This window comes from Triturus cristatus, chromosome 6 (genome assembly GCF_964204655.1).
Source record: "Triturus cristatus chromosome 6, aTriCri1.1, whole genome shotgun sequence".
Classification (NCBI taxonomy): Eukaryota; Metazoa; Chordata; class Amphibia; order Caudata; family Salamandridae; genus Triturus; species Triturus cristatus.
The window spans coordinates 786,299,657-786,324,853 of record NC_140589.1 but is presented as its reverse complement, the minus strand read 5'-3'; the positions used below and the strand labels follow the sequence as shown (position 1 = coordinate 786,324,853).

The window sequence follows — 25,197 nt, the reverse complement described above, 5'->3', positions numbered from 1 at the left end:
TACAACCTATTGGATGAGCTAGACAGTTCTGATTTTCCCACCTACTGCCATGGAGGTTCCATTGGGGATTTTACAACTGCATATCTCAACCTATAAGGACTGCAAATCCATAGAGCAGACCAATTCAGATTCCGTATCAGGGTCTCTCCAAGATGATCTCCAGTGCCTATGAGTCTGACTACACTGCACGTAGTGACTGTTCCTGGATGGCCATGACACAGTACAATCTTTGCTCTCGTCTCAGCCTGCTTATAGCCCTGTCTGGCTTCTGACCTCTGCTGAAAGGATTGCTTCCCCTTGTTCTGTCTAAGGGGCCATGTTCTAGGCCCCTTTTCAGCTGCTAGGGCTCCCACCTTGAACTATTCCTCTTCTTTACTAGTGACTCAGTGCTCTGTCACCTGTATCACTACTGCCCCCTGGATCACTGGATCGCTGTGGCTGCACCTTTGCTGGGTTCGTGACGAGGCTGCCCATCACTTCCTTACATGGATTCAGCCAGTGTTGTTGGCCCCAAACCATACAAGCTTGGATATACCTCATATCCCAAGCATGCTATACTAGACTACAAGGGCCAAACTGTGATCAACAACTCCCATGAAATATTGGAAACGAAGTGCACTCTTTTTTTATTTATTTTTTATTGACATGTTCAACAAAAAAAAACATCATACATTTACAACACAACAAGCCAGCATGTTGTTACAGCAGCACAGGATGTACAGTAGTCATGCCCTATAAATTTCAAAATACAGTTAATAACACTGAGCGACCCACTTATGCATCACTGCAAAAGGTATAATCATCACAACTTCCGGCATCCATCGTTGATACTAAAAACTACATTACCTTATACCCTATAGTGGGTGAATGATCCAGACGGCACAACCAGATACAATTTGGAGACATTGGGAATGAAGGATAAAACACATGCCAAAAAAACAACAGGAGATTGAGTGTCTCATTCCACAACTGGGGCCTCACCTGTATGCGTGGGCGCAGAAGACTCAAGCTGTCCCTGAGCCCAGGTCAGAAATGGTTCCCAAATGTTCCGAGGCCTAGAGGTCGGGGCATAAGTTCCCAAAACGTACTTAGTTGTGTGTGGCCATATGTGTCCTCAGTTATCCAACCCTTGATGGAGGGAACCTTCCTCCGTCCCCAGTGTATTGCAACCTGTCTTTTGGCAAAAAGTAGAAGTGCATGCAATTTACGCTGCTTAGGCGCAGTGTCTTTAACATACCCTAGTAGGCCCAAGGTGGGAGTCGGGACATCAGATCTTCAAATTATTTGATTTACTGAGGCAAAAATGTTGGACCAGAATTCAGCTATCTGTGGGCAGTCCCACGCCACATGTAAAAATGAAGCAGGAGCGTACCTGCAGCGCCAGCAGCTATCGTCCTCCCTGAGCCCCATACGGTACAGACCCACAAGCGTCTTATAGTATCTATGTAAATATTTAAAATGAATCAATCAGAACCTGTAGTTTGGGGAGAGCTCAGTGAGTTGCCCACAACATAATTCCCACTGGGACTCAGCGGAGTAGAGAGCTCGTTGTTCCAGCACTGGAGGGACTTAGGTTTCACCAACGGGGCTGTGTTTTGCATTTGAGTATATATGCGTGTTATGAGTTTACGGGAAGATGAGGATTTCAACACATTCTCCAGTGCAGGCAACGAGGGAGGAGCAGCAGGGAAGACGTCCCAGAGGGCGCGGCATGCCGCACGCAGTTTGTGATATAAGAAGAGCTCTGAAAAGGGTACCGTCTGACCTTCACCTGCCACAGGAGGAGGCCTGAACATATCTCCAGGATATAAGTCTGCAAAATTGTGGAGGTTCATGTTTTGTTCTAATGTCTTACTGACCCCATCCCGAATACAGGGTAGCATGGAATTCCGTGCCAGTGGGACGTAGGGCGCGTACAGCCGTGGGATGCCAGCCTGTCTACGCAGCTCCCCCCATGCCCACCACAGAATCCCGGCAGTGTCTATGTCGCCGTGGGGGCATCGTGAAGCTTGATATAGCTCCACCTTAATTTAAACAGGGGCTCCCACATCAATCTCGACCGCCACATATGGTTGATAGGGCGTCGGGTGGACCCAGTAGTGTAGAAATTGGGCCTGAGCGCAGAGCGCGTTTAGATGCATATCTGGAGCACCCAAACCCCCCTGTCTCAACGGGAGTGTCAACAGATCCCAGGATATTCTAGCTTGACAACCCGCCCATACCAGGGAAATCAGCTGCGACTTGAGGATATTAAAAAAATGTTGTGTGAGAGGGTTTGGAATGTTAACAAATAGATATAAAAACTTTGGCAAGATAATCATTTTAGCCAGTGCTATCTTCCCGGCCAATGACAGTGGCATCTTGGACCAAATTTTAACCCTCTCCTCCAACCAAGTGACAGCCCTCCCAAAATTCAGATTCCACACCTCGTGTGTCCCGACTTATCTACACACCCAAGTATTTAAGTGCCTCAGCTTCCCATCTCAAAGGGAACTCAGATGTCATCTGGGGCGTGCCATCCGTAAGGGGAAAGACCACCGACTTGGCCCAATTAACAGAGATACCTGCACGACCCCCAAACCGGAAAAACTCTCTCAGGATAGGGTCTAAGTTTTCCTCTGGGTTAACAATGTATAAAGTCACATCATCCACGTAAAGCAAAATGAGTAGGCTTCTGGTGCTAAAGCCAATGCCCCGAGCCGTGTGATGTTGCCTGATGCGGGCAGCCAGGGGTTCCATCGCGATGGCAAAAAGCAAGGGAGAAAGTGGGCACCCCTGCCTAGTACCCCACGATATAGGGAAGGGAATCAAGAGTAGGCCATTCACCCTGATCCGGGCGGCTGGCAAGGTGTATAGCAGCCGGATGCGGTTGAGGAAAAGCGGGCTGAACCCCATACGATTCAATATGGCAAACAAATAAGGCCACTCAAGCGTATCAAACACCTTTGTGGCGTCTAAAAATATAGCAGCAGCACGCACCTCTGGGTGTAAATAATGCAGCGCTGAGAAAATGGTTCTCAAATTGTGAGAATTTGACCTCCCGGGGATGAACCCCGATTGGTCGGGGAGCGCCACCATGGGAAGTAAAGGTTGCAATCTATTCGCAATCAACTTTGCGAGGATTTTAACATCCACATTTATCAGCAATAGCGGCCTATAGGAATCTACCTCTGTTTCTGGCTTTTCAGGTTTCAATAGAGTGATAATAATCACTTCTCTCATGGACTGAGGTAGGACACCCACCTCCAGAGCCTCCTCATAGTCCGCCAGTAGCCTAGGCGCCAACTCCTCAACATACGTTTTGTAAAATTATGTGGTCAGGCCATCTGGCCCTGGGGCCTTATCCAGCGGCAGGCTTTTTATAACCTGAGCAACGTCCTCCACTGTAAAAGGGAGATCAATATACGTTCTATGGGTATGATTGAATCATACTAATGCAATTGAATCCAAAAAGGCTTGTATTCCCTCGGGGCATGTTTGTTGGGTTGCAGTATAGAGGTGAGAGTAAAACGCAGAGAAGGCATCCAAGATTTCCGCCTGGCCTCTGATGGTGCCTCCCTGTGTAGTATGAAGTTCGTGAATGAACGTGGCGGACCTAGAGGGGCGGATACCAGCCAACGTACGGCCAGGTCTATCACCTTCGCCATACCTCCGCGCCTCTGCGTATTTACCTAGGAACTTTACCTCGCGCTGGGCCTCTTCGGCAAAGTCCAACAATTTGGCTTTCAGGGCGGCGGCGGTTTCGGGCTCGTTGGTGGAATAGAATTGGTTTTCTAGCTCTTTTATCTGAGCTTCTAATGAAACAATCGTGCCCCTAATGGCCTTCAGTACTCCCGCCTGTCTGGCAATACACTGACCCCTGATAACAACCTTAAACGCCTCCCACAATGAGGCTTCAGTATATACCGAATCTGCATTCAGTGCGAAATAATCGGCAATATCCGAGCGTATTTCTTCCTTGAACAGGGCATGCGACGGAAGGCGCCAAGCGAAAGCACGGGGTGGTGCACCTGGGAGTAGCATTCTCAACAGGCAAGGGGCATGGTCCGATAAGGATCGTGACAGGTGCATGCCCTCTGAGGTCCAGGCAGCTATGTCCCGTGAAACCAACCAGAAGTCCAATCGGGACTAGGTGCTGCAGTGGCTAGACATACACGTACCCTCCCTAACTAAGGGGTGTCTCCTACACCATATATCAATTAAATCGTCGTCAGAAATTATAGCGTGTAGGGCGGCACTAGCAGCCGGATGTAGGTAGAACTTCACCAACCTCCACCCACTCCAACCCCCAATCAGGTTGCAGAGTATCCACCCCAAACCATAAACTCAAAGAACCCCAAAGCAATACAGGAATACCTTCCATGAAACGTGGAGGCACCGGCAAACTTCCCTGTTTGCACAGGGTGGCCAGGAGTACTGCAGGAGAGCTGCCAGCTAACATCTCCAATATCAAACCCTACAAGAGACCTCAGGTTATAGAACTCCAGGACTCTAATACATTAAAAAAAAATACGTCTGCCCCCAGCTAGCACCTCTAAGGCACATTCTGAAAGGCGAGCAAGCATTACGATACCCAAGTCAGTCATTATCGCTGAGGTGGTTCACTGTAGATCTCTCTGCTTCTCGGACGTCCTTGGTTTTCTTTCCACCGACATGCTTGGCGAACTTTAAGGTGGATTTCGCATCTGTGAAGAAGTGGTCAGTACTGTCATAGGAATCTTTTAGCTTGGCGGTATAAAGCAGGGAATAAGGGATCTGTGCCTGCATGAGGATGAGCTTGGCAGGAAGGAATTCTCGACACTCCGCCTGCACAGCCAGAGTGAAGTCGGGATAGAAGGAGATGGTGTTGCCTTTATGCGAAATTTGACCCTTTTCCCTGGCCAGACGCAGAATAAGATCCCTGTCCTGATAGTTGAACAACTTTGCCAGAATGGGCCTTGGTGTCGCGCCAACAGGAGGTTTCGGCCCCAGAGATCTATGTGCCCTCTCCACCACGAAGACTGAGGACAAGTGAGGGTCAAAGAGTTCATGTAGTAGGTCCGTTACAAAGGACTCCATCTTAGATATGGCGGTAGATTCCGGGATTCCAGTAATGCGGAGATTATTTCTCCGTGACCTCGCTTCTAAAACGTCATTTTTAGCCCGGATGATTCCCAACAATTTATCCATATGCAGCATTTGCTCCTTTGTTTCCACCTGGAACTCATGGAATTCTGTGTGCCGATTTTCCAGGACATCAAGTCGATTCTCGTGCATCGCCACTTGCGTCTTGACAGAGTCCGGTTGTGCAGTCCAAGTATCTAGTTTTGTGTCTATGTTGCGCAGGCTGGAGCGCATCTCCAACATAAGGGTCCTCAGGTCTTCCCCATGATCTTCCGCCTGCATATCATGCTGACCATCCCCCTGTGCATCCGAGTCGGGTTCTGTATGACGTGTGGCATGCTTATTTTCAAAAGTCAATTTCGGCTGCTTAGCATCCTGTTTGCCCATAGTGACAGCAGCTGAGGAGCTGTGCAAGCCACAGGGGTTATTATACTGTGGCCAGTCCAGCACTACGACACACAGCCCTACACAGAGCAGCGAGTCCGACACAGGACACCAACCCCCCACAGGCCACCAATGTATTGCCACACTTCGTGCAGCTCTTCAGCCCGCTAGGGTCTTCCAAGGCTAGGACATCACCAGCGCCCCTGATGCACTTGATCCAAGACAGGCTTCACCACAGCCAACAGAGCTAGTATGTACGCAATTACCAGGAAGCCTAAAACAGAGCACCGCACTCTGGCACCCACAGTCGTCCGCAAAATCAGAGTCTACATTCAGCAGCAGTGCCAGTTCTCGCGTTGTAAATGCATCCAGCTACCCAGCTGTTAATAAGGGTGATCCTCCGTAGGGGCAGCATGCACACAGGGCCGCAGACAAAATGGCAGACTCACCATGTAGGGCCTTTCCTGCCTCTCCAAGCACCCCTCACTGGTGTAGGCACCCACAACGAGACATCAGCGCCCGTGGTATCGATAGCGGGAGCAGGTGTGTCGTGAGCGTCCCGGCAGCCCCAGCCGCATCTAGCCCCCAGCTCCAAATAACACGGCCTCAAAATGGCGGCCGTGGCCTCCGGGATAGCGCGTCCTGGGTCCTCTCACACACGATCCCTGGCAACTGGGCACACCACAACTCCTCACACCTCAGCAGGCCGTAACCACACCTCAAGGCCGCTGGGGCGACGCAGGTGTGGTGTTTGGGCCTCAGGCCCACATGCATGCAAAGGATGGACGCAGACACTTGCTGGATAGTTAGATAATTGGCCAGGAGCACGTGCGCTTGGCCCCTTTTATTATCAGGGTCCCCTGACTGGTGACGCCTGTGGTGGGTGGGTGTTTAGTGTGGGCTTACAACCATCAGGAACACTAGACTGTATCCAGCAGGATACTACAGCAGGCAGGGCTCTCACCACTTCACCGCAAGGCCACGGCCCATAGCCCGATGTCAACCGTGGGCTCGATTTTCAGTGTTGCCTGGCCGCATCTCGGCAGGAGGCCTGGGTTGGCAGACCTCCGGCGGTCTAGCGGCCGATCACACAGCTCAGTCTCAGAGCGCGCCTGAGCCACCGGAGCGCCAGCATCAGGGTCCACAGATGTTCCGCCACGAGGAGTGTTAGGAAGCATCGCAGCAGCTCTCCATGTACAGGATTATTAAAGGATTACTTCCCGGCCGGCGGAGCTCACTCACCGAGCGGCCATTCGGCAGAGCGGCCAGACCATGCCTCCAACGAAGTGCACTCTTTGGTAGGGATCTGAGTACTTGGTGTCTCATCGGGGGTTGTATTTAGTAGTTTATATTGTTGCATCAGTCTTTGCCTCACGAATGGTGGAACAATAAATATGATTTGCTTGTTACAAACTTTACATGTTTGTCATGAATGCTTTGTATTGTTGTTTCACAGCTGGTAAACATACTAAATGGGTGTCTTCTTTGGGTGGGCGAAATTTGCTACTCAGACACAAAACTTCATGCAATTCGAAAGAGTTGGTGAATTTATTACTGCACTGTTTGATTCTAAAACTTGTTTTTGTTGAAATACCAATAAAAAGGTTTGTAATAAAAACACTTTGACGCAATTCGGTCCCTTTCCACAGGTTTTACATCTAACTGCCCTGAATTTACAAAAAAGGTGAAATACAGGCAGAATACCCTTCAGGGCAAAAACGGCGTAATGAGAAATGCAAAGCACAAGAAACACTTGTGTGTCGTCCAGCACTGTCAGGGGCTGGACAATGTATTTGCATCAATAGTCATTACGTAGTTAATCACACTGATCCTGTGCCCGACAGTGCACCAATGCAAGTTCTTGACCAGGGGAGCCTGTTTTGGTGCCTGTCAGTAAGAGTAGCACAAAGGCATTGCTGGCATACTCTGGCACAGAGGGTACCTGCTGGGGAAGTTGGTTCCAAAAGCACTGTCAGTGGTCCAGGCAATGTAATAACTTACATAACATTAAGGTAATAAACATTGCCGGGCCCATCACAATGCTCCTAAAAGCAAAGCAACAGTGATGTCTGTTTTTTTTTTACCTGCAAGGCAACACTAATACGCTTTACAGGTGGAAAGAAAATCAGCACATCTTTCCCTTTTCACATGTCTGTGTACTCATTTTGGTCAGTTAGTCCACCTATTTGTAGGAACATTCATCTTTGGTTGTGAGGTACACTTACCCCAACCATTTAACACCAGGATGAGAAATCCAGCTCAGACTCTCCTGAAGCCACTTCTCTTTACATTATTTCATCCAGAGCATTTCTTTTATAGCCTGTCTCATAGAAGACCTGTTGAAGTTTTCATTGTTCTTTTTCACCCTTGCAGAGGTTGTGTTATTTGATATCCCAATAGATAAAGAGGTAACGTGGTAAGCAACTAGCGGTATGAATTCTTGCAGAGTAAATTGACCTAAGCAGGTGTATAGTGACAGGTGATATCCTGACTTGCATCATATGGATCATTTCCTGAAGAAGATGAAAAGGCGAATGACAACATAGGGCACAGCAGTGTATCTTCAGGTCATCACACAGCAACATAATCCCCTGGATGTAGTGTGCACCATCCTGGTCTTAATAAAACTTGTGAATTGACTATACCCTTTACAGAGGAAGAGCATAAACATTCTGAAGACATGAAGTCTGCTGTCAACACCTAAACTACTAAATTGACCAGAACTCTAGTGTTGAGGGATCAAGAGGCCTGGGCAACTATCAAAGGAAGGAAGTTAAAGATTGTTAAAGCTGCAGTGTCACAAGGCTGCTGATTGGAGAACCACTTTCCCTCTAGCTGAAGAGGTCTTCTAAAGTTGGCACCGACAGAAAGAATAGGAGATACATACAACTATTTGTGTTTAATAGAATACAGCCTGTCCCGAAAGGAGACATGTTTGTGTCTAGTACAACAGGATAGATTGCCAAGAGGGAGAAGAGATTTGTTCCCACACTGGAGAAAGTATTGAACCTGTGCAGGAGATTAAAGCCTGATGTGCAACGAGCATAGGCTGGAAGGGTAAGAGATTGCCTGATTGAATAGGAAGTAGGATTGAAGAAGTACTGTAGACATTTGTCAGCAAAAAATATTTGAGCAACGAAAATGAAATGCCAGATGCTTCGAGCTAGCATTCTATAGGTCCACATAAGTCCAAGGCTAGAGGATCGGAAGAATAATTGTCCCAGCTTCAACGACTGTCTCTGACAGAAGAAAGTACACAGAGAGCCTTTAAACCCAGAGGGTGAGAATCACACATGATGATAGTGGCTTAGTCAGCAATAGGAAAGAATATATATTCAAGAAGATTAAAGGATGTGTGTACATGCTGTTGTCTCCCAAAGTTAGCCACGTGTCCCACCCACAGAACTGTGGAAGGGAAATCGCCTAGCCAGACAGAACACAGGACAACTAAAGGCTCCAAAAAAGCCCAAAACCAGGCCCTTCGGAAGAGGCAGCCAGCAGAGTCAAAATGAGCAGTATCTTTTCAGCACTTCATACCCAGTTGAGTAGCAGTGCATGCATTAATTCCCTCATACCAAGGCATGCAGATGTATCTTACTAAAGTTTTGAATAGACATCATTGTTAGATTTTAACTTGTTTTTGTCTTGGTATTATTAATTGTGGTTGCTCACCCGACTTCTGGGAAATGGTTTTACAGGAAGAAAGTTTGATGCTGTCATGACGTATCCGCACAAAGCATTTTAAAATGTAGCCTTTTTCAGTAAATTTTAGAAACTCCCAAGATCTCTTTTTTTAAACTATTTGTTTTAGGTTTTAAAGAATGTGGACCAGCTTTATTGTATTTCCAATCTTGGCCCTCTTTATCTATTTGTTTTGCTGTATTAAGTTTTGTAAATAGTGTGATAAAGATTAGGAAAAGCTTTCCTGATATGCATGCAATGTATATTTTATCTGGTAACTGTTTTAATGTGTTTGCTGTATTTAATGTTTTAAATGATGTGATAACTGAAAAAAGATTATTTGACTTGACTTAACTTGAGACTGTATGGAATTTCTGACTAGGTTCAAGAGGTCAAATATGAGTCGTTATGCATCTCACTGCCTGAATTTTGTTTAGAAAAATGTAATTTACTGTAACTGTATAACTTATCAACTTAATGTTGGAAAGATAATATTTACAAGAGTGGCCCATTCTAGTCGTACCAACCTGAACCGTCTCTCTTTTGCTCCATAGATGAGCTTCACAGTCTCTTGACTGGTTTACTGGGAATGAGCATAACCTCAAGTAGAATACGCTGATATCCTTATGTAGTAAAAATAGTACAAACGTTTGTGTTTAAAAGTGGAACGAATTTCATTCTCACTAGATGTTATGCATAAGAAACGTCTAAAGCGCTCGTTCACCGAAAGGTTTCCTGGCGCTGGGAGCACTAACAGTAGGGTGGAGATGCAATTAATCATAGGTTTGTCTGTAAAGTCATGTTTTTAGCAGGGTTCTGAATTGCTCGTAAGAGGTGGCTGCTCTTATGATGTACGGGAGAGAGCCAGACACCGGGAACCAACACAGCTAACCTGGTAGCCCCCAGCCTTTTCCTATTATATTTGGGAACCACTAAAAGAATGAGGTATGCTGATCTGAGATTACAACTGTGGATGTAATTCTGTATTTTGGAAGATACAAAGGCTTTTGCTCTGGATGATTTTAAAAATTGTACAGCCCGTTTTAATCAGTGCTCTTTGTGCAACTGGAAGCCAGTGCAGTTGCTTTAGCAAGGGTTTAATGTGGCAATATCTTGGTTGTTGGTAGACCAGTCTAGCTGCTTGATTTTGAAAAAAGCTTCAGTCTTTGTCTCAGACCTTTAGGGAGTACTGGGTAAAGACCGTTGGTATAATCAATGTGAGACATCACAAACGCGATAACAATCTGGATAATGGCCTCAATAGAGAAAAACTTCCTAATTTTTCTTTTTTTTTGGGCGGAGCTGGAAGAAGTCACTTCTGCAATCTGGAGTTTCATTGAAAGGCCTTCATTGACCAGTATGCCCAGGCTCTTAACCGCTTTTTTTGGAATAGGAGCAGGGCCCAGCTCCTGTGGTCTAAAGGAGGGGTTCCAGCAATGCAGTGTGTTTTTGATTACCATCACCTCATTTTAGTCTGAATTCAGTTTTAGTTGATGGCAGTTCATCCAGTCCCGGATAAAGATCATAGTGTTCTGGAAGAATGCTGTTGATTCTGGATTATCCTTGAGGTTGAGCACTAGCTGTATGTCATCAGTATAGTTGTATATTTTTACTTTCAGCCTTTGCACAGAGTTTACCAACAGGCAGATGTAGAGATTGAATAAGTTGGGGGATTGGGAGGAACCCTGAGGTACAAACCTGACCTTTGGGGAACAAAAAGGGAGAAAGTGAACCGTTTATGTTCAGTCCAAGAGGAAGGACTTTATCCAATCCAGAGTGCAACCCAGCAGGCCAACAGCCCAGATACATTTGATGTCATGATCTACTGTGGCGAAGGCTGCCATTAGATCCAAAAGGACCAATGCCTAGGCCCGACCTTTATCTGCCTACTCTATCATATCATCTACTACAGAGGGAATAACGGATTCCTTAGAGTGAAAGGGGAGGAAGCCCGCCTGATGGGAGTCTAAGAAGGAGGAGCTTTCAATTAAGGAGGAAAGATAGTGGGCAATGTGGGCTTCCAAAATGTTGGCTAGGAAGGAGAGAAGAGAAATTGGGCATTAGTTCTTCAGGCCAGAGGGATTGTCCCCTGCTTTTTTTTAAAAGGGGAAGAACAACTGCTTCTTTAAAAGTACAGGGGCCGTCACCCAGGTACAGGGATAAGCTAAGCATGGTAAATGCCAGATTGTATTGTATTGTATTGTATTGTATAAAATTCTTCTATAGCGCTTTCTGTCACCCTACGGGTATCCTGGCGCTAAGAGACTATAAAAAACCTGAGACAGTAGGAACGTTCGCCGTTGTGCCAAGAATGTTACACTCTAATCTCTGCCAAAGAGCCATGTTTTAAGATTTTTTCTAAAATTCAGCAATGATTTGGCTTGGCGTAGATCTTGGGGGATTTGATTCCAAAGGCGGGCTGCCGCCGTACTGAAGGCCCTGGTGTGTTTTACTCTGGCGACCACTGCCAAACTTTGGCTGGTGGACCGAAGAAGTCTCTTTGGTTCGCACAGAGGAGGCGGACCAATGTTATGGAGGGCTCTATACACCATGACCAATGATTTAAACTCGATCCTTTTATTGATCGGGAGCCAATGAAGGTCCCTCAGTGCCAATGTTATTGAGGAGTCACGTAGTCTTCCCAGGACCAGTTTGGCTGCGGCGGACTGTATTCTTTGCAGTCCCTGTACAGTGTACCGAGGGGCACCCAGGAACAGTGAATTACAGTAGTCCAGCCTGCTTAGGATCACGCTCTGAACCACCAGAGATCTGGTCTCAATAGGGAGGAGCGGGAGAATTTGACGCAAAGCTCTTAATAAGGCAATACAGGTACCTATGGTCTTATTCGCCTGAGATTGCAGCTGGAGATCTTCATCCATCATAACCCCCAGGTTACAGAATTCTGAAAAAAATGTCTTTTTGGATCGAGGTGGGCAAATGTCATTAGGGGATCCAGATTTGACTTTTGTTAACAACTTCAACAGAGCATCCCTAGATTCCAAAGTGCTAAGGAAAATTACAAGTTTTCAGATACACTACAATGTTTTTATTCCCTATTTTATGAGGACAGTTCTTTACCTGTTTGTTCTCCAGTTTCTTAGCTCGCTCTGCTAAAAGTTCAGCCCTTCTTTTGGCAATCTTTTCATCCTATAAAATAAATATAAATTGGCATCAGTGTTTTTTCAACCTCAGTAATGAAATATATTCAGTGTACTACAGGCAGGCACTTTAGAAGCGTTCCCATAGTATAACCTCTGATCACATTCAGTAATACAAACTGTCAACAGTAGCATTATATTTTATTGCTCAGAAAGACTAACCTAGTCAAGTAATTCAGATGTTCAGTTGAATCCATCTGTGTTTCAAACATTTGTTAACAGTAAAACTTTGAAGGAGATTCCCGGTATTTTGCAGCAATTTCCTAATGCATTTAATAGTTTTGGAGAGTCTTAAGCCAGGCCTTCTGTTACTTGATAGGACTGAGCTGGTATTTATGTGCCCCACACGTCAAAGGATTATAAGGGCAGATTTAGCTCTCAATTGTGAGTGGCACAGTGTCAGATGTGATAGTTAAAAATACAACAGAAAGTATGTGTAATTTATCGACTGTGAAATGTATCACTTATTAAGGGTTTTGCCTGAAAAATGAATCATATGATGGTGATTTCCGGTTTGCTGCACCAAAATCCACATGTCTCTGTTTTTCCGGTAATATCATCAGGTTTGACCTCCCCAAAACTAACTTAGAGACAAATGTGTGGGGTGTAATATTTACTGCAAAACATATATGTGCATTAACAGAAGTCACCATACGGATTTGAATTATATGGAGGGCTTGAAATAAATGTCTTAGAATTTGGTAGTTGGGTCACCAAGCAGCTGGAGCAGTGGGGGCACTGCCTCTGATGCCTTTGCCACAGCCTGCACACCCAATTTAGAGTTGTTTGCTAAACTTTCCTAATACCAACAGCTAGAGCCAATTAGGCGAAAACAAATAATTTAACATTCCAAACACAATCCCCCAAAATGGACATTTGTTTGAAAACAAGCAAACGTGATGGCCTTATGTACTGGGGGCCTGTGTAACAAGCCATTTTGTGGATTCAAACTTTATATTTCGTAAAATCACAGTGTTTGTGACCGCAAAGAACAAATTACTTACCTTCGGTAACGCTTTATCTGGTTGACACTTTATCTAGCCGCAGAGCAGATTCTTTACCTGTGTTGGACAGGTTACAGAAATTTTACGTGAGAAGTACCCCTGTGCACCAGTAGTTTGGCTCCGCATGGCGGAGTCCGCATCAGAAATTACGTGCACAGTGCTTGTATAAGTGCCACTCCGGTGTGCTGACGTCAGTTTTATTATGCGACTTTTCCACGCCAGAAGCACCGAGCCACAAAGAACACTGACCACTGGTGTGTGGAATTAGGCCCTGAAAGGGGATCACTGCTTTACTCTAAAATCTATTTGCAGAGTGGGGAGGATGGGTGGGTTGGTAAGGAATCTGTAGCTAGATAGAGTCTCGACCAGGTAAGGTGTTACCAAAGGTAAGTAATTTGTTCATCTGATAGAGACTTCAAGCCGTAGATTCCTTACCTTAAAATAGATACCCAAGCAATACTTTCCCGGAGGTGGGTGTGTGAACATGATTTAAACCAGCAAGTCCTGCATGAGTGAATGGACAAAGTGCCCATCCTGATTGGCCTGACTGTTCAGGCAGTAGTGTTTGGAGAACGTGTGCAGCGAGGCCCATGTTGATGCCTGGCAGATGTCCAGGACCAAAACAGCATGTGTTAATGCAGTGACTGCAGCCTTTTTTTCTGGTGAAATAAGTATGCAAGCCCTCTGGGGGCTGCTTCTTGGCTAATGCGTAGCAGATCTTAAGGCAGATTACGATCCATAGGGAGATGGTTTGTTTCTGTACTTCCTTTCCTATCATAGCCACAACATATTTCACAAAAAGTTGATGGTCCACCTGGAACTGTTTTGTGTGGTCAAGGTAGAACGGCAATGCTCTTTTTAGGTCTAGCCGGTAGAGTCTCTCCTCTTCTTTAGAGGGATGAGGTGAAGCGTATAAGGTAGGCAGAGTTATGGACTGGCCTAAGTGGAACAGGGTGACTACCTTCTGCAAGAAGGACATTAGAGTCCGAAGGACCAGCCTGTCTGATAAGAAAGACAAATATGGAGGCTGAGATGACAGCACCTGCAGTTCACTGACCTTTTGAGTAGATATAAATGTCACCAGAAAGGCCCTCTTGATGGTGAGAAGCCTAAGAGGGCAAGTATGAAGCAGCTCAAAGGGAGCGCACATCAGAAAAGTAAGAACCAAATTAAGGTAAGTAACCATTTAAGGTGCCCCCTGCAGAGCCCTGCTGGAAAAGGGAAAAGATAAACAACAACATTTGAGAAAGGCAGGCAAATAAGAGATCAACCTGTTTGGCTGTGACCATGCCACAACCTTGCACCAATGGCCTCCATACACTGTCTTGATAGAGGGACGCTGAGCTACCAGGTTAACATCAAAGACTTGGGGTGGAAGGTCGAAAGCTGTCAACTGTTGCTGCTCAATCTCCACGCATGAAGGCAGAGAGTTGACAGGTTCAAGTGCAGAACCCTCCCATGCTGGTGTGAAAAAAGATTGTCCTGAAAGGGCAGCCTGATCGGAGGACTGATGGCCATGCTCAATAGCTCGGGATACCAGACACTCCGAGCCCAGTCTGGAGCCACAAGGATGACTTTGGCCCTGTTGTTCCTGATTTTCTTGTGAAAATTGGGCAGGAGTGGTATGGGCGGAAAGGCGTAATACAGGCCGGAGCTCCACTCAAGATGAAAAGCATCGCATACAATGAGCCACTTCAGAAATTCCATCATGGAGAAGTGCTGACATTGCGCACTCTCGGCAGTGGCGAACAAATCTAAACAAGGTTTTCCCAAATGCTGAATCTCCAGATGGAGGCACCATTCATGATCTACTGGGCATCTTTGGCTGAGTTTGTCCACTTTGATGCCTGGAGATACTGCCAGATGTTGAACGACGTGGGAAATGCCCTGACATTCCAGCCAAGTCCAGAGACGCAGGGCCTAATGACAGAGGGTCCACCCCCCACAATGCCCTGTTTGTTGCAGTACCACATGGCACAGATGCTGTCCGTGAACAGCTGTACTAGCCTTTCCTTGATGTAGGGTAGAAAGGCTTTCAATGCCAGTTGGATAACTTGGAGCTCCAACAGTTTGATGTGGAGCCTGGATTCCGCTGGAGGCTGGAGTCTTCTGAGCTCCACCTCTCCCAGATGGCCGCCCCATCCAAGGAGTAATGCATGTGTTACTACTTTTAGATCTAGTTGGGAAAGGGAGAGGGGTCTACTGCTGACCCAATCACGTTTTTTTAGCCACCAGTGCAGATCTTTTGTAGTGCCCTCTGAGATCTTCACCATGCCAAAGAGATTCCCCTGATGCTATGCCCACTGGAACTTTAGGTCCCACTGCAGAACTCACATATGCCAGTGGGCATGTGTCACAAGCACTATGCAGGAGGCTTTGAGGCCCAGCAGCCTCATAGTCAGTCTCACCGAAATCCAGAAAACAGGCTGAACAATTGGTATCATACCCTGAATATCCTGGACCTGTATTCTGGAGGATAACCCGAAACTGTACTGTGTTCAGAACAACCTCAATGAAAGGGAGCGTTTGAGAAAGGGTTAGGTGTGACTTCGGCACATTGATATTGAACCCCAGCAAGTGTACGAGGTCTGTCGTGGTCTGGAGGTGGGACCCCTGATTTCCCCAGATGAGCTGCAATGATCGCCATCACCTTGGTGAAAACCCAAGGGTTGCAAGTAAGGTCAAAAGGGAGCACAGTGACCTGAAAGAGGTTGTGGCCTACCCTGAAGCCAAGGTAATGTCTGTGGGCAGGCAGGACGTATATCTGGAAGTATTTGTCCTGCAAGTCCAAAGCTACCATCCAGTCTTCCAGATCCAGGGCTGACAGGACTTGAGCGAGTGTGAGTATTATGAATTTTTCCTTTTTCATGAAGAAATTGAGAGGGCACAGGTCTAGGATAGGACAACGTCCTCCGTCGTTCTTGAGCACCAAAAAGTAGCTGGATCTACTTCTGATGCCGCCATCCTCTCAGTGGCTCCCTTTGCCAAGAGAGCTGCCACTTCCTGGCGGAATAAGGAGATGTGTTCTTCAGTCAAACTGTCACGAGTGGATGGCATGGTTGGAGTGGCAGTCATGAAGGGGAGGGAGTGGCCCCTTCGGACAATCTGGAGAGGCCAGTGGTCATATGTTATCAACCTCCAGTGGTGCAGGTGATGACATATGCTGCCTTCCACTGGATGTCCATGATGTTTGGAGGGCAAGCTAAAGAAGCTTGGAAGCTGCGGCTGATCCGACCTCTAGCTGTCTGATCTACGAGGCCTGTGGGTGCAGCATCCATCAGCAAATGGACTGGCGCCCGGGAAGATCAAGATAGCTCGACTGCCATCAGTCCAGATCTTTTCATGGATACAAGTGGCCTGAAAGATGCCAGGGGAGAGCCTGCTGGCGGGAAACCAGTAGGGACCCCTCCCGATTCAGAAAACAGAAGGCCAAAAGGCGCCAACTGGGATGGGACATCCAAATATGAGGTACATGGCATCATAAAACTCATGGATTTGGGCGGGGGTCTCTCCGGCTCCAGGAAACTTGGGAAGGCACGAAGACGGTGCAGGCGCTGGCTTAACCATGGAGCCAGGCCATGAATGCTGATGTTTCCGCAACTCATCAGATAACTTTGACTGACGGGGAGAAGTCGAAGACCTCTTTTACTTCTTGGCTATCTTTTTCTAGTGGGATTTACTCGAATGCCCGGACAACTTCAACTGCGATGAAGATCGATGATTCCATGACTGATCCCAAGATTTCCTCTTGACTGATTGAGACTGTTGCTGTGTCGCACGTTGAGCGGCAAGGAGCTTGAGGGAACACTTCCTTAAGGCCTAGGGGTGCATGTGTAGTGCATAAATAAAACCCTAAGCCTTATTCTGAGAACAGTCTTCGATGCACTTCATTTAATAAAGTGAAATCCCTTTCTAGGTGGTGTTGTGTTTATTGCTTCTTCGTATTTGAGCCTCCAGGTGGGAGAGTAGTATTTGGGAGTGCGAAGCAATACATTTTTGGCATCGCTCTGCAGGATTTACAAAAAAAAAATCAATTTTAAAAGGGGAGAATGCTTTCTAAAATGTCAATGTTTTCAGTTGCAGATTCCTAGATGCCAACTGGGTTATTTGGGGGGCAAGTTGCCTCGAATGCATGTTTAATAGATGATGGGCAAACACAGGTATTTAAATGCTTTTAGGATTTTTCTTTTCAAGAGGGAAAACAACTTGACAGAGGTCAGGCACAGTTGCTTTTGAGTTGTGCTGTGACAGACAATGGGCAGATGCAGGTGCTTTTGTGTTTTTGTACGCTGACAGACATTTCCACGGAATGCTGGCGCAGGGGGTATTCAGAAGGTGAGGAATCTACAGGCAGATATTGTATCCACCAGAAAAAGCGTTACCGAAGGTAAGTAACTTGTTCTTCTGGAACTATAACTCGCGCGACCGCCACTCTATCACAAGGATGATGTCATCAGTGATGTCAAGAGTGATGCCACTGACCATGTCATGAGTGATGTAATATGTGACGTCATGAGCAGAGGATTGCGGGCGCGCGAGTTATAGTTATCTGAACTAACTATAACGGGGGAATTTCATTGGTTTTTTACGAGTGAAATATCCACCTAACTATAACATGTGTTAAACCTATGGTTTTTTAAGTGAATATATTCTACTAACTCACCTGACTGTACTTTAAGAATATTCCACACAGTGACAGTGCTTGTGCTACAGAAATAATCACCATTAAGGTCTTAATATCTATGGACTTCCAACTTATGCATTTGAAAACTAACACAATGCACTGTGGGATTGGTAGTATGGGGATTTCAGTCACGTGATGCAATTATTCAAAAACACACCTGAGCGCACCTGGCGCTTGTAAATTCCAGTCTGTGATCAAGGCAAATATGCCGAAATGTTAGACGAGTGGAATCAGGCGCTGCTGAACTTTTGAATAAAACCTTTTCTACAGTAGTGGGCCTCACTATGTCTGCTTAACTTGTGTTTGATGGGCTGCTCCGTGCCCATTGCGTGAGGCCGCCCTGAAGGGTCTGTGGCTCCGGAACGGGGAAATGCTGGTTTGATGTTTATGGAGGAGCCTGACTCACTCGCGCCTAAAACCTACGAAGGATTCCTACGAAGGATTGCCATTAGAAGCAAAAATGACTGGCGCTTGGAAGGGATTCAAGCGGGCCGATATCCCGCGATGATCGTGCTGTGAAAGGTTGTATCTCTGAAGTTAAAAACAATATGAGAACACTTTGCGGTAATGTACCAACTCACCTGACTGTACTTTAAGAATATTCCACACAGTGACAGTGCTTGTGCTACAGAAATAATCACCATTAAGGTCTTAATATCTATGGACTTCCAACTTATGCATTTGAAAACTAACACAATGCACTGTGGGATTGGTAGTATGGTGATTTCAGTCACGTGATGCAATTATTCAAAAACACACCTGAGCGCACCTGGCGCTTGTAAATTCCAGTCTGTGATCAAGGCAAATATGCCGAAATGTTAGACGAGTGGAATCAGGCGCTGCTGAACTTTGGAATAAAACCTTTTCTACAGTAGTGGGCCTCACTATGTCTGCTTAACTTGTGTTTGATGGGCTGCTCCGTGCCCATTGCGTGAGGCCGCCCTGAAGGGTCTGTGGCTCCGGAACGGGGAAATGCTGGTTTGATGTTTATGGAGGAGCCTGACTCACTCGCGCCTAAAACCTACGAAGGATTCCTACGAAGGATTGCCATTAGAAGCAAAAATGACTGGCGCTTGGAAGGGATTCAAGCGGGCCGATATCCCGCGATGATCGTGCTGTGAAAGGTTGTATCTCTGAAGTTAAAAACAATATGAGAACACTTTGCGGTAATGTACCAACTCACCTGACTGTACTTTAAGAATATTCCACACAGTGACAGTGCTTGTGCTACAGAAATAATCACCATTAAGGTCTTAATATCTATGGACTTCCAACTTATGCATTTGAAAACTAACACAATGCACTGTGGGATTGGTAGTATGGTGATTTCAGTCACGTGATGCAATTATTCAAAAACACACCTGAGCGCACCTGGCGCTTGTAAATTCCAGTCTGTGATCAAGGCAAATATGCCGAAATGTTAGACGAGTGGAATCAGGCGCTGCTGAACTTTGGAATAAAACCTTTTCTACAGTAGTGGGCCTCACTATGTCTGCTTAACTTGTGTTTGATGGGCTGCTCCGTGCCCATTGCGTGAGGCCGCCCTGAAGGGTCTGTGGCTCCGGAACGGGGAAATGCTGGTTTGATGTTTATGGAGGAGCCTGACTCACTCGCGCCTAAAACCTACGAAGGATTCCTACGAAGGATTGCCATTAGAAGCAAAAATGACTGGCGCTTGGAAGGGATTCAAGCGGGCCGATATCCCGCGATGATCGTGCTGTGAAAGGTTGTATCTCTGAAGTTAAAAACAATATGAGAACACTTTGCGGTAATGTACCAACTCACCTGACTGTACTTTAAGAATATTCCACACAGTGACAGTGCTTGTGCTACAGAAATAATCACCATTAAGGTCTTAATATCTATGGACTTCCAACTTATGCATTTGAAAACTAACACAATGCACTGTGGGATTGGTAGTATGGTGATTTCAGTCACGTGATGCAATTATTCAAAAACACACCTGAGCGCACCTGGCGCTTGTAAATTCCAGTCTGTGATCAAGGCAAATATGCCGAAACGTTAGACGAGTGGAATCAGGCGCTGCTGAACTTTGGAATAAAACCTTTTCTACAGTAGTGGGCCTCACTATGTCTGCTTAACTTGTGTTTGATGGGCTGCTCCGTGCCCATTGCGTGAGGCCGCCCTGAAGGGTCTGTGGCTCCGGAACGGGGAAATGCTGGTTTGATGTTTATGGAGGAGCCTGACTCACTCGCGCCTAAAACCTACGAAGGATTCCTACGAAGGATTGCCATTAGAAGCAAAAATGACTGGCGCTTGGAAGGGATTCAAGCGGGCCGATATCCCGCGATGATCGTGCTGTGAAAGGTTGTATCTCTGAAGTTAAAAACAATATGAGAACACTTTGCGGTAATGTACCAACTCACCTGACTGTACTTTAAGAATATTCCACACAGTGACAGTGCTTGTGCTACAGAAATAATCACCATTAAGGTCTTAATATCTATGGACTTCCAACTTATGCATTTGAAAACTAACACAATGCACTGTGGGATTGGTAGTATGGTGATTTCAGTCATGTGATGCAATTATTCAAAAACACACCTGAGCGCACCTGGCGCTTGTAAATTCCAGTCTGTGATCAAGGCAAATATGCCGAAACGTTAGACGAGTGGAATCAGGCGCTGCTGAACTTTGGAATAAAACCTTTTCTACAGTAGTGGGCCTCACTATGTCTGCTTAACTTGTGTTTGATGGGCTGCTCCGTGCCCATTGCGTGAGGCCGCCCTGAAGGGTCTGAGGCTCCGGAACGGGGAAATGCTGGTTTGATGTTTATGGAGGAGCCTGACTCACTCGCGCCTAAAACCTACGAAGGATTCCTACGAAGGATTGCCATTAGAAGCAAAAATGACTGGCGCTTGGAAGGGATTCAAGCGGGCCGATATCCCGCGATGATCGTGCTGTGAAAGGTTGTATCTCTGAAGTTAAAAACAATATGAGCACACTTTGCGGTAATGTACCAACTCACCTGACTGTACTTTAAGAATATTCCACACAGTGACAGTGCTTGTGCTACAGAAATAATCACCATTAAGGTCTTAATATCTATGGACTTCCAACTTATGCATTTGAAAACTAACACAATGCACTGTGGGATTGGTAGTATGGTGATTTCAGTCACGTGATGCAATTATTCAAAAACACACCTGAGCGCACCTGGCGCTTGTAAATTCCAGTCTGTGATCAAGGCAAATATGCCGAAACGTTAGACGAGTGGAATCAGGCGCTGCTGAACTTTGGAATAAAACCTTTTCTACAGTAGTGGGCCTCACTATGTCTGCTTAACTTGTGTTTGATGGGCTGCTCCGTGCCCATTGCGTGAGGCCGCCCTGAAGGGTCTGTGGCTCCGGAACGGGGAAATGCTGGTTTGATGTTTATGGAGGAGCCTGACTCACTCGCGCCTAAAACCTACGAAGGATTCCTACGAAGGATTGCCATTAGAAGCAAAAATGACTGGCGCTTGGAAGGGATTCAAGCGGGCCGATATCCCGCGATGATCGTGCTGTGAAAGGTTGTATCTCTGAAGTTAAAAACAATATGAGAACACTTTGCGGTAATGTACCAACTCACTTGACTGTACTTTAAGAATATTCCACACAGTGACAGTGCTTGTGCTACAGAAATAATCACCATTAAGGTCTTAATATCTATGGACTTCCAACTTATGCATTTGAAAACTAACACAATGCACTGTGGGATTGGTAGTATGGTGATTTCAGTCACGTGATGCAATTATTCAAAAACACACCTGAGCGCACCTGGCGCTTGTAAATTCCAGTCTGTGATCAAGGCAAATATGCCGAAACGTTAGACGAGTGGAATCAGGCGCTGCTGAACTTTGTAATAAAACCTTTTCTACAGTAGTGGGCCTCACTATGTCTGCTTAACTTATGTTTGATGGGCTGCTCCGTGCCCATTGCGTGAGGCCGCCCTGAAGGGTCTGTGGCTCCGGAACGGGGAAATGCTGGTTTGATGTTTATGGAGGAGCCTGACTCACTCGCGCCTAAAACCTACGAAGGATTCCTACGAAGGATTGCCATTAGAAGCAAAAATGACTGGCGCTTGGAAGGGATTCAAGCGGGCCGATATCCCGCGATGATCGTGCTGTGAAAGGTTGTATCTCTGAAGTTAAAAACAATATGAGAACACTTTGCGGTAATGTACCAACTCACCTGACTGTACTTTAAGAATATTCCACACAGTGACAGTGCTTGTGCTACAGAAATAATCACCATTAAGGTCTTAATATCTATGGACTTCCAACTTATGCATTTGAAAACTAACACAATGCACTGTGGGATTGGTAGTATGGTGATTTCAGTCATGTGATGCAATTATTCAAAAACACACCTGAGCGCACCTGGCGCTTGTAAATTCCAGTCTGTGATCAAGGCAAATATGCCGAAACGTTAGACGAGTGGAATCAGGCGCTGCTGAACTTTGGAATAAAACCTTTTCTACAGTAGTGGGCCTCACTATGTCTGCTTAACTTGTGTTTGATGGGCTGCTCCGTGCCCATTGCGTGAGGCCGCCCTGAAGGGTCTGAGGCTCCGGAACGGGGAAATGCTGGTTTGATGTTTATGGAGGAGCCTGACTCACTCGCGCCTAAAATCTACGAAGGATTCCTACGAAGGATTGCCATTAGAAGCAAAAATGACTGGCGCTTGGAAGGGATTCAAGCGGGCCGATATCCCGCGATGATCGTGCTGTGAAAGGTTGTATCTCTGAAGTTAAAAACAATATGAGCACACTTTGCGGTAATGTACCAACTCACCTGACTGTACTTTAAGAATATTCCACACAGTGACAGTGCTTGTGCTACAGAAATAATCACCATTAAGGTCTTAATATCTATGGACTTCCAACTTATGCATTTGAAAACTAACACAATGCACTGTGGGATTGGTAGTATGGTGATTTCAGTCACGTGATGCAATTATTCAAAAACACACCTGAGCGCACCTGGCGCTTGTAAATTCCAGTCTGTGATCAAGGCAAATATGCCGAAACGTTAGACGAGTGGAATCAGGCGCTGCTGAACTTTGGAATAAAACCTTTTCTACAGTAGTGGGCCTCACTATGTCTGCTTAACTTGTGTTTGATGGGCTGCTCCGTGCCCATTGCGTGAGGCCGCCCTGAAGGGTCTGTGGCTCCGGAACGGGGAAATGCTGGTTTGATGTTTATGGAGGAGCCTGACTCACTCGCGCCTAAAACCTACGAAGGATTCCTACGAAGGATTGCCATTAGAAGCAAAAATGACTGGCGCTTGGAAGGGATTCATGCGGGCCGATATCCCGCGATGATCGTGCTGTGAAAGGTTGTATCTCTGAAGTTAAAAACAATATGAGAACACTTTGCGGTAATGTACCAACTCACCTGACTGTACTTTAAGAATATTCCACACAGTGACAGTGCTTGTGCTACAGAAATAATCACCATTAAGGTCTTAATATCTATGGACTTCCAACTTATGCATTTGAAAACTAACACAATGCACTGTGGGATTGGTAGTATGGTGATTTCAGTCACGTGATGCAATTATTCAAAAACACACCTGAGCGCACCTGGCGCTTGTAAATTCCAGTCTGTGATCAAGGCAAATATGCCGAAACGTTAGACGAGTGGAATCAGGCGCTGCTGAACTTTGGAATAAAACCTTTTCTACAGTAGTGGGCCTCACTATGTCTGCTTAACTTATGTTTGATGGGCTGCTCCGTGCCCATTGCGTGAGGCCGCCCTGAAGGGTCTGTGGCTCCGGAACGGGGAAATGCTGTATATATATATATATATAATATATATAATATATATATATATATATATATATATATATATATATATATATATATATATATTACCTACTGGCGGTCGCCAGTAGGTAGTTATAGTTAGGACCACGTTTCCATAGGAAATCCGCAACATTCTATTTTGAATAACTTTGGCGCCGGTCGACGAATCCTCGCGAATTTTTCAAAATAGGTGGGGCGCTACGCTCCGCTCCTTCCCTGAAAGTCTCGGGGGGATTCGTCAAGCGGGGGCTGAGATAAAAGGGGGGTCCCAAAACGCGTTTTTCCCATGCATTTTTCCAAACGACCTTTAGACAGGGCTACAGCCCGAACGGCTGAACAGAATTACTAGAAATTTGGCAGAGAGGTAGTCCTCAGGTCAAGGAAGTGCCTTTTGTAGGTTTGGTGTAAATCTGTTCAGTAGATTCTGAGAAAATAGCCTTTAAATCAATATATATATCTGAGCCAGCTTACGGTGCGCTTACGGTACGCTTACCGTACGCGTACGGTGGCGAGCGCGATTCTGATTGGCTCTTAGATCTTAGTAAACATTCGAATCGGCCGAAACCAGGAAGCGGCGGCCGCCATTTTCTCTCTCGCACTGAGAGTGATGTTTAAAATATAAAGCACAAAAACATGTAAAGGGGCTGTTTAGACAGCCCCCACACACATAGCAATGTTGAGGGAGTCCCCAAAGATCCCCCAAGGCCAAAAACGGAATTTTTATTTTTTCGCTAATTTCGCCGATTACGCTTACCGTACGCGTACGGTAAAAAATTATAAAAAAAAAAAAATTATCCACACTCCCCCCACCCCGTGTGCAATTGGTGCCCGAAGGGCACCAATTGTGCATGGCTTAATATAGATGAGTTAAACTAAAATATTAAAAAAAAAATAATAAAAAAAAAAATTATCCACACTCTCTCCACCCCGTGTGCAAATGGTGCCCGAAGGGCACCATTTGTGCATGGCTTATAACATATACGAAAAATTAAAATATTACCTTTCAAAACGAAGTGCATCATATGTCCTATGTGCGCACGGTGCGCGAAGCGCATCGAGCGTACATGGCCGATCTAGCGTAACGTGGGCACGCGGTGCGCGTAGCGCACCGCGTGCCCACCGTGCGTGCACGGCACTAACTGCGTAAAGTGGGCGCGCGGTGCGCACCGTGCGCGCACGGAACGAACTGCGTTAAGTGGGCGCGCACGCCACGAATGGCGTAAAGTAACTTAGCATTTAAAAAACCGTACAAATTCACTGAAAAAACCATAGGTTTCACACATGTTATAGTTAGGAATTAGCATTTAAAAAACCTTGCAAATTCACTGAAAAAACCATAGGTTTCACACATGTTATAGTTAGCGGAAATTTTACTG

General features: G+C 46.0%; 1 protein-coding gene across 6 annotated transcripts in view; it reads right to left on the bottom strand.

The window, feature by feature from the left end:
* The window catches only part of AK9 (adenylate kinase 9), a 1,219,082-nt gene that overhangs the window by 371,677 nt on the left and 822,208 nt on the right, over nucleotides 1–25,197 (bottom strand). For all 6 annotated transcript variants that reach the window (XM_085611347.1, XM_085611348.1, XM_085611351.1 and 3 more), the window contains one exon: nucleotides 12,247–12,315. In XM_085611347.1, the coding sequence (XP_085467473.1) occupies nucleotides 12,247–12,315 (69 nt within the window). The remainder of the gene's footprint in view (nucleotides 1–12,246; nucleotides 12,316–25,197) is intronic.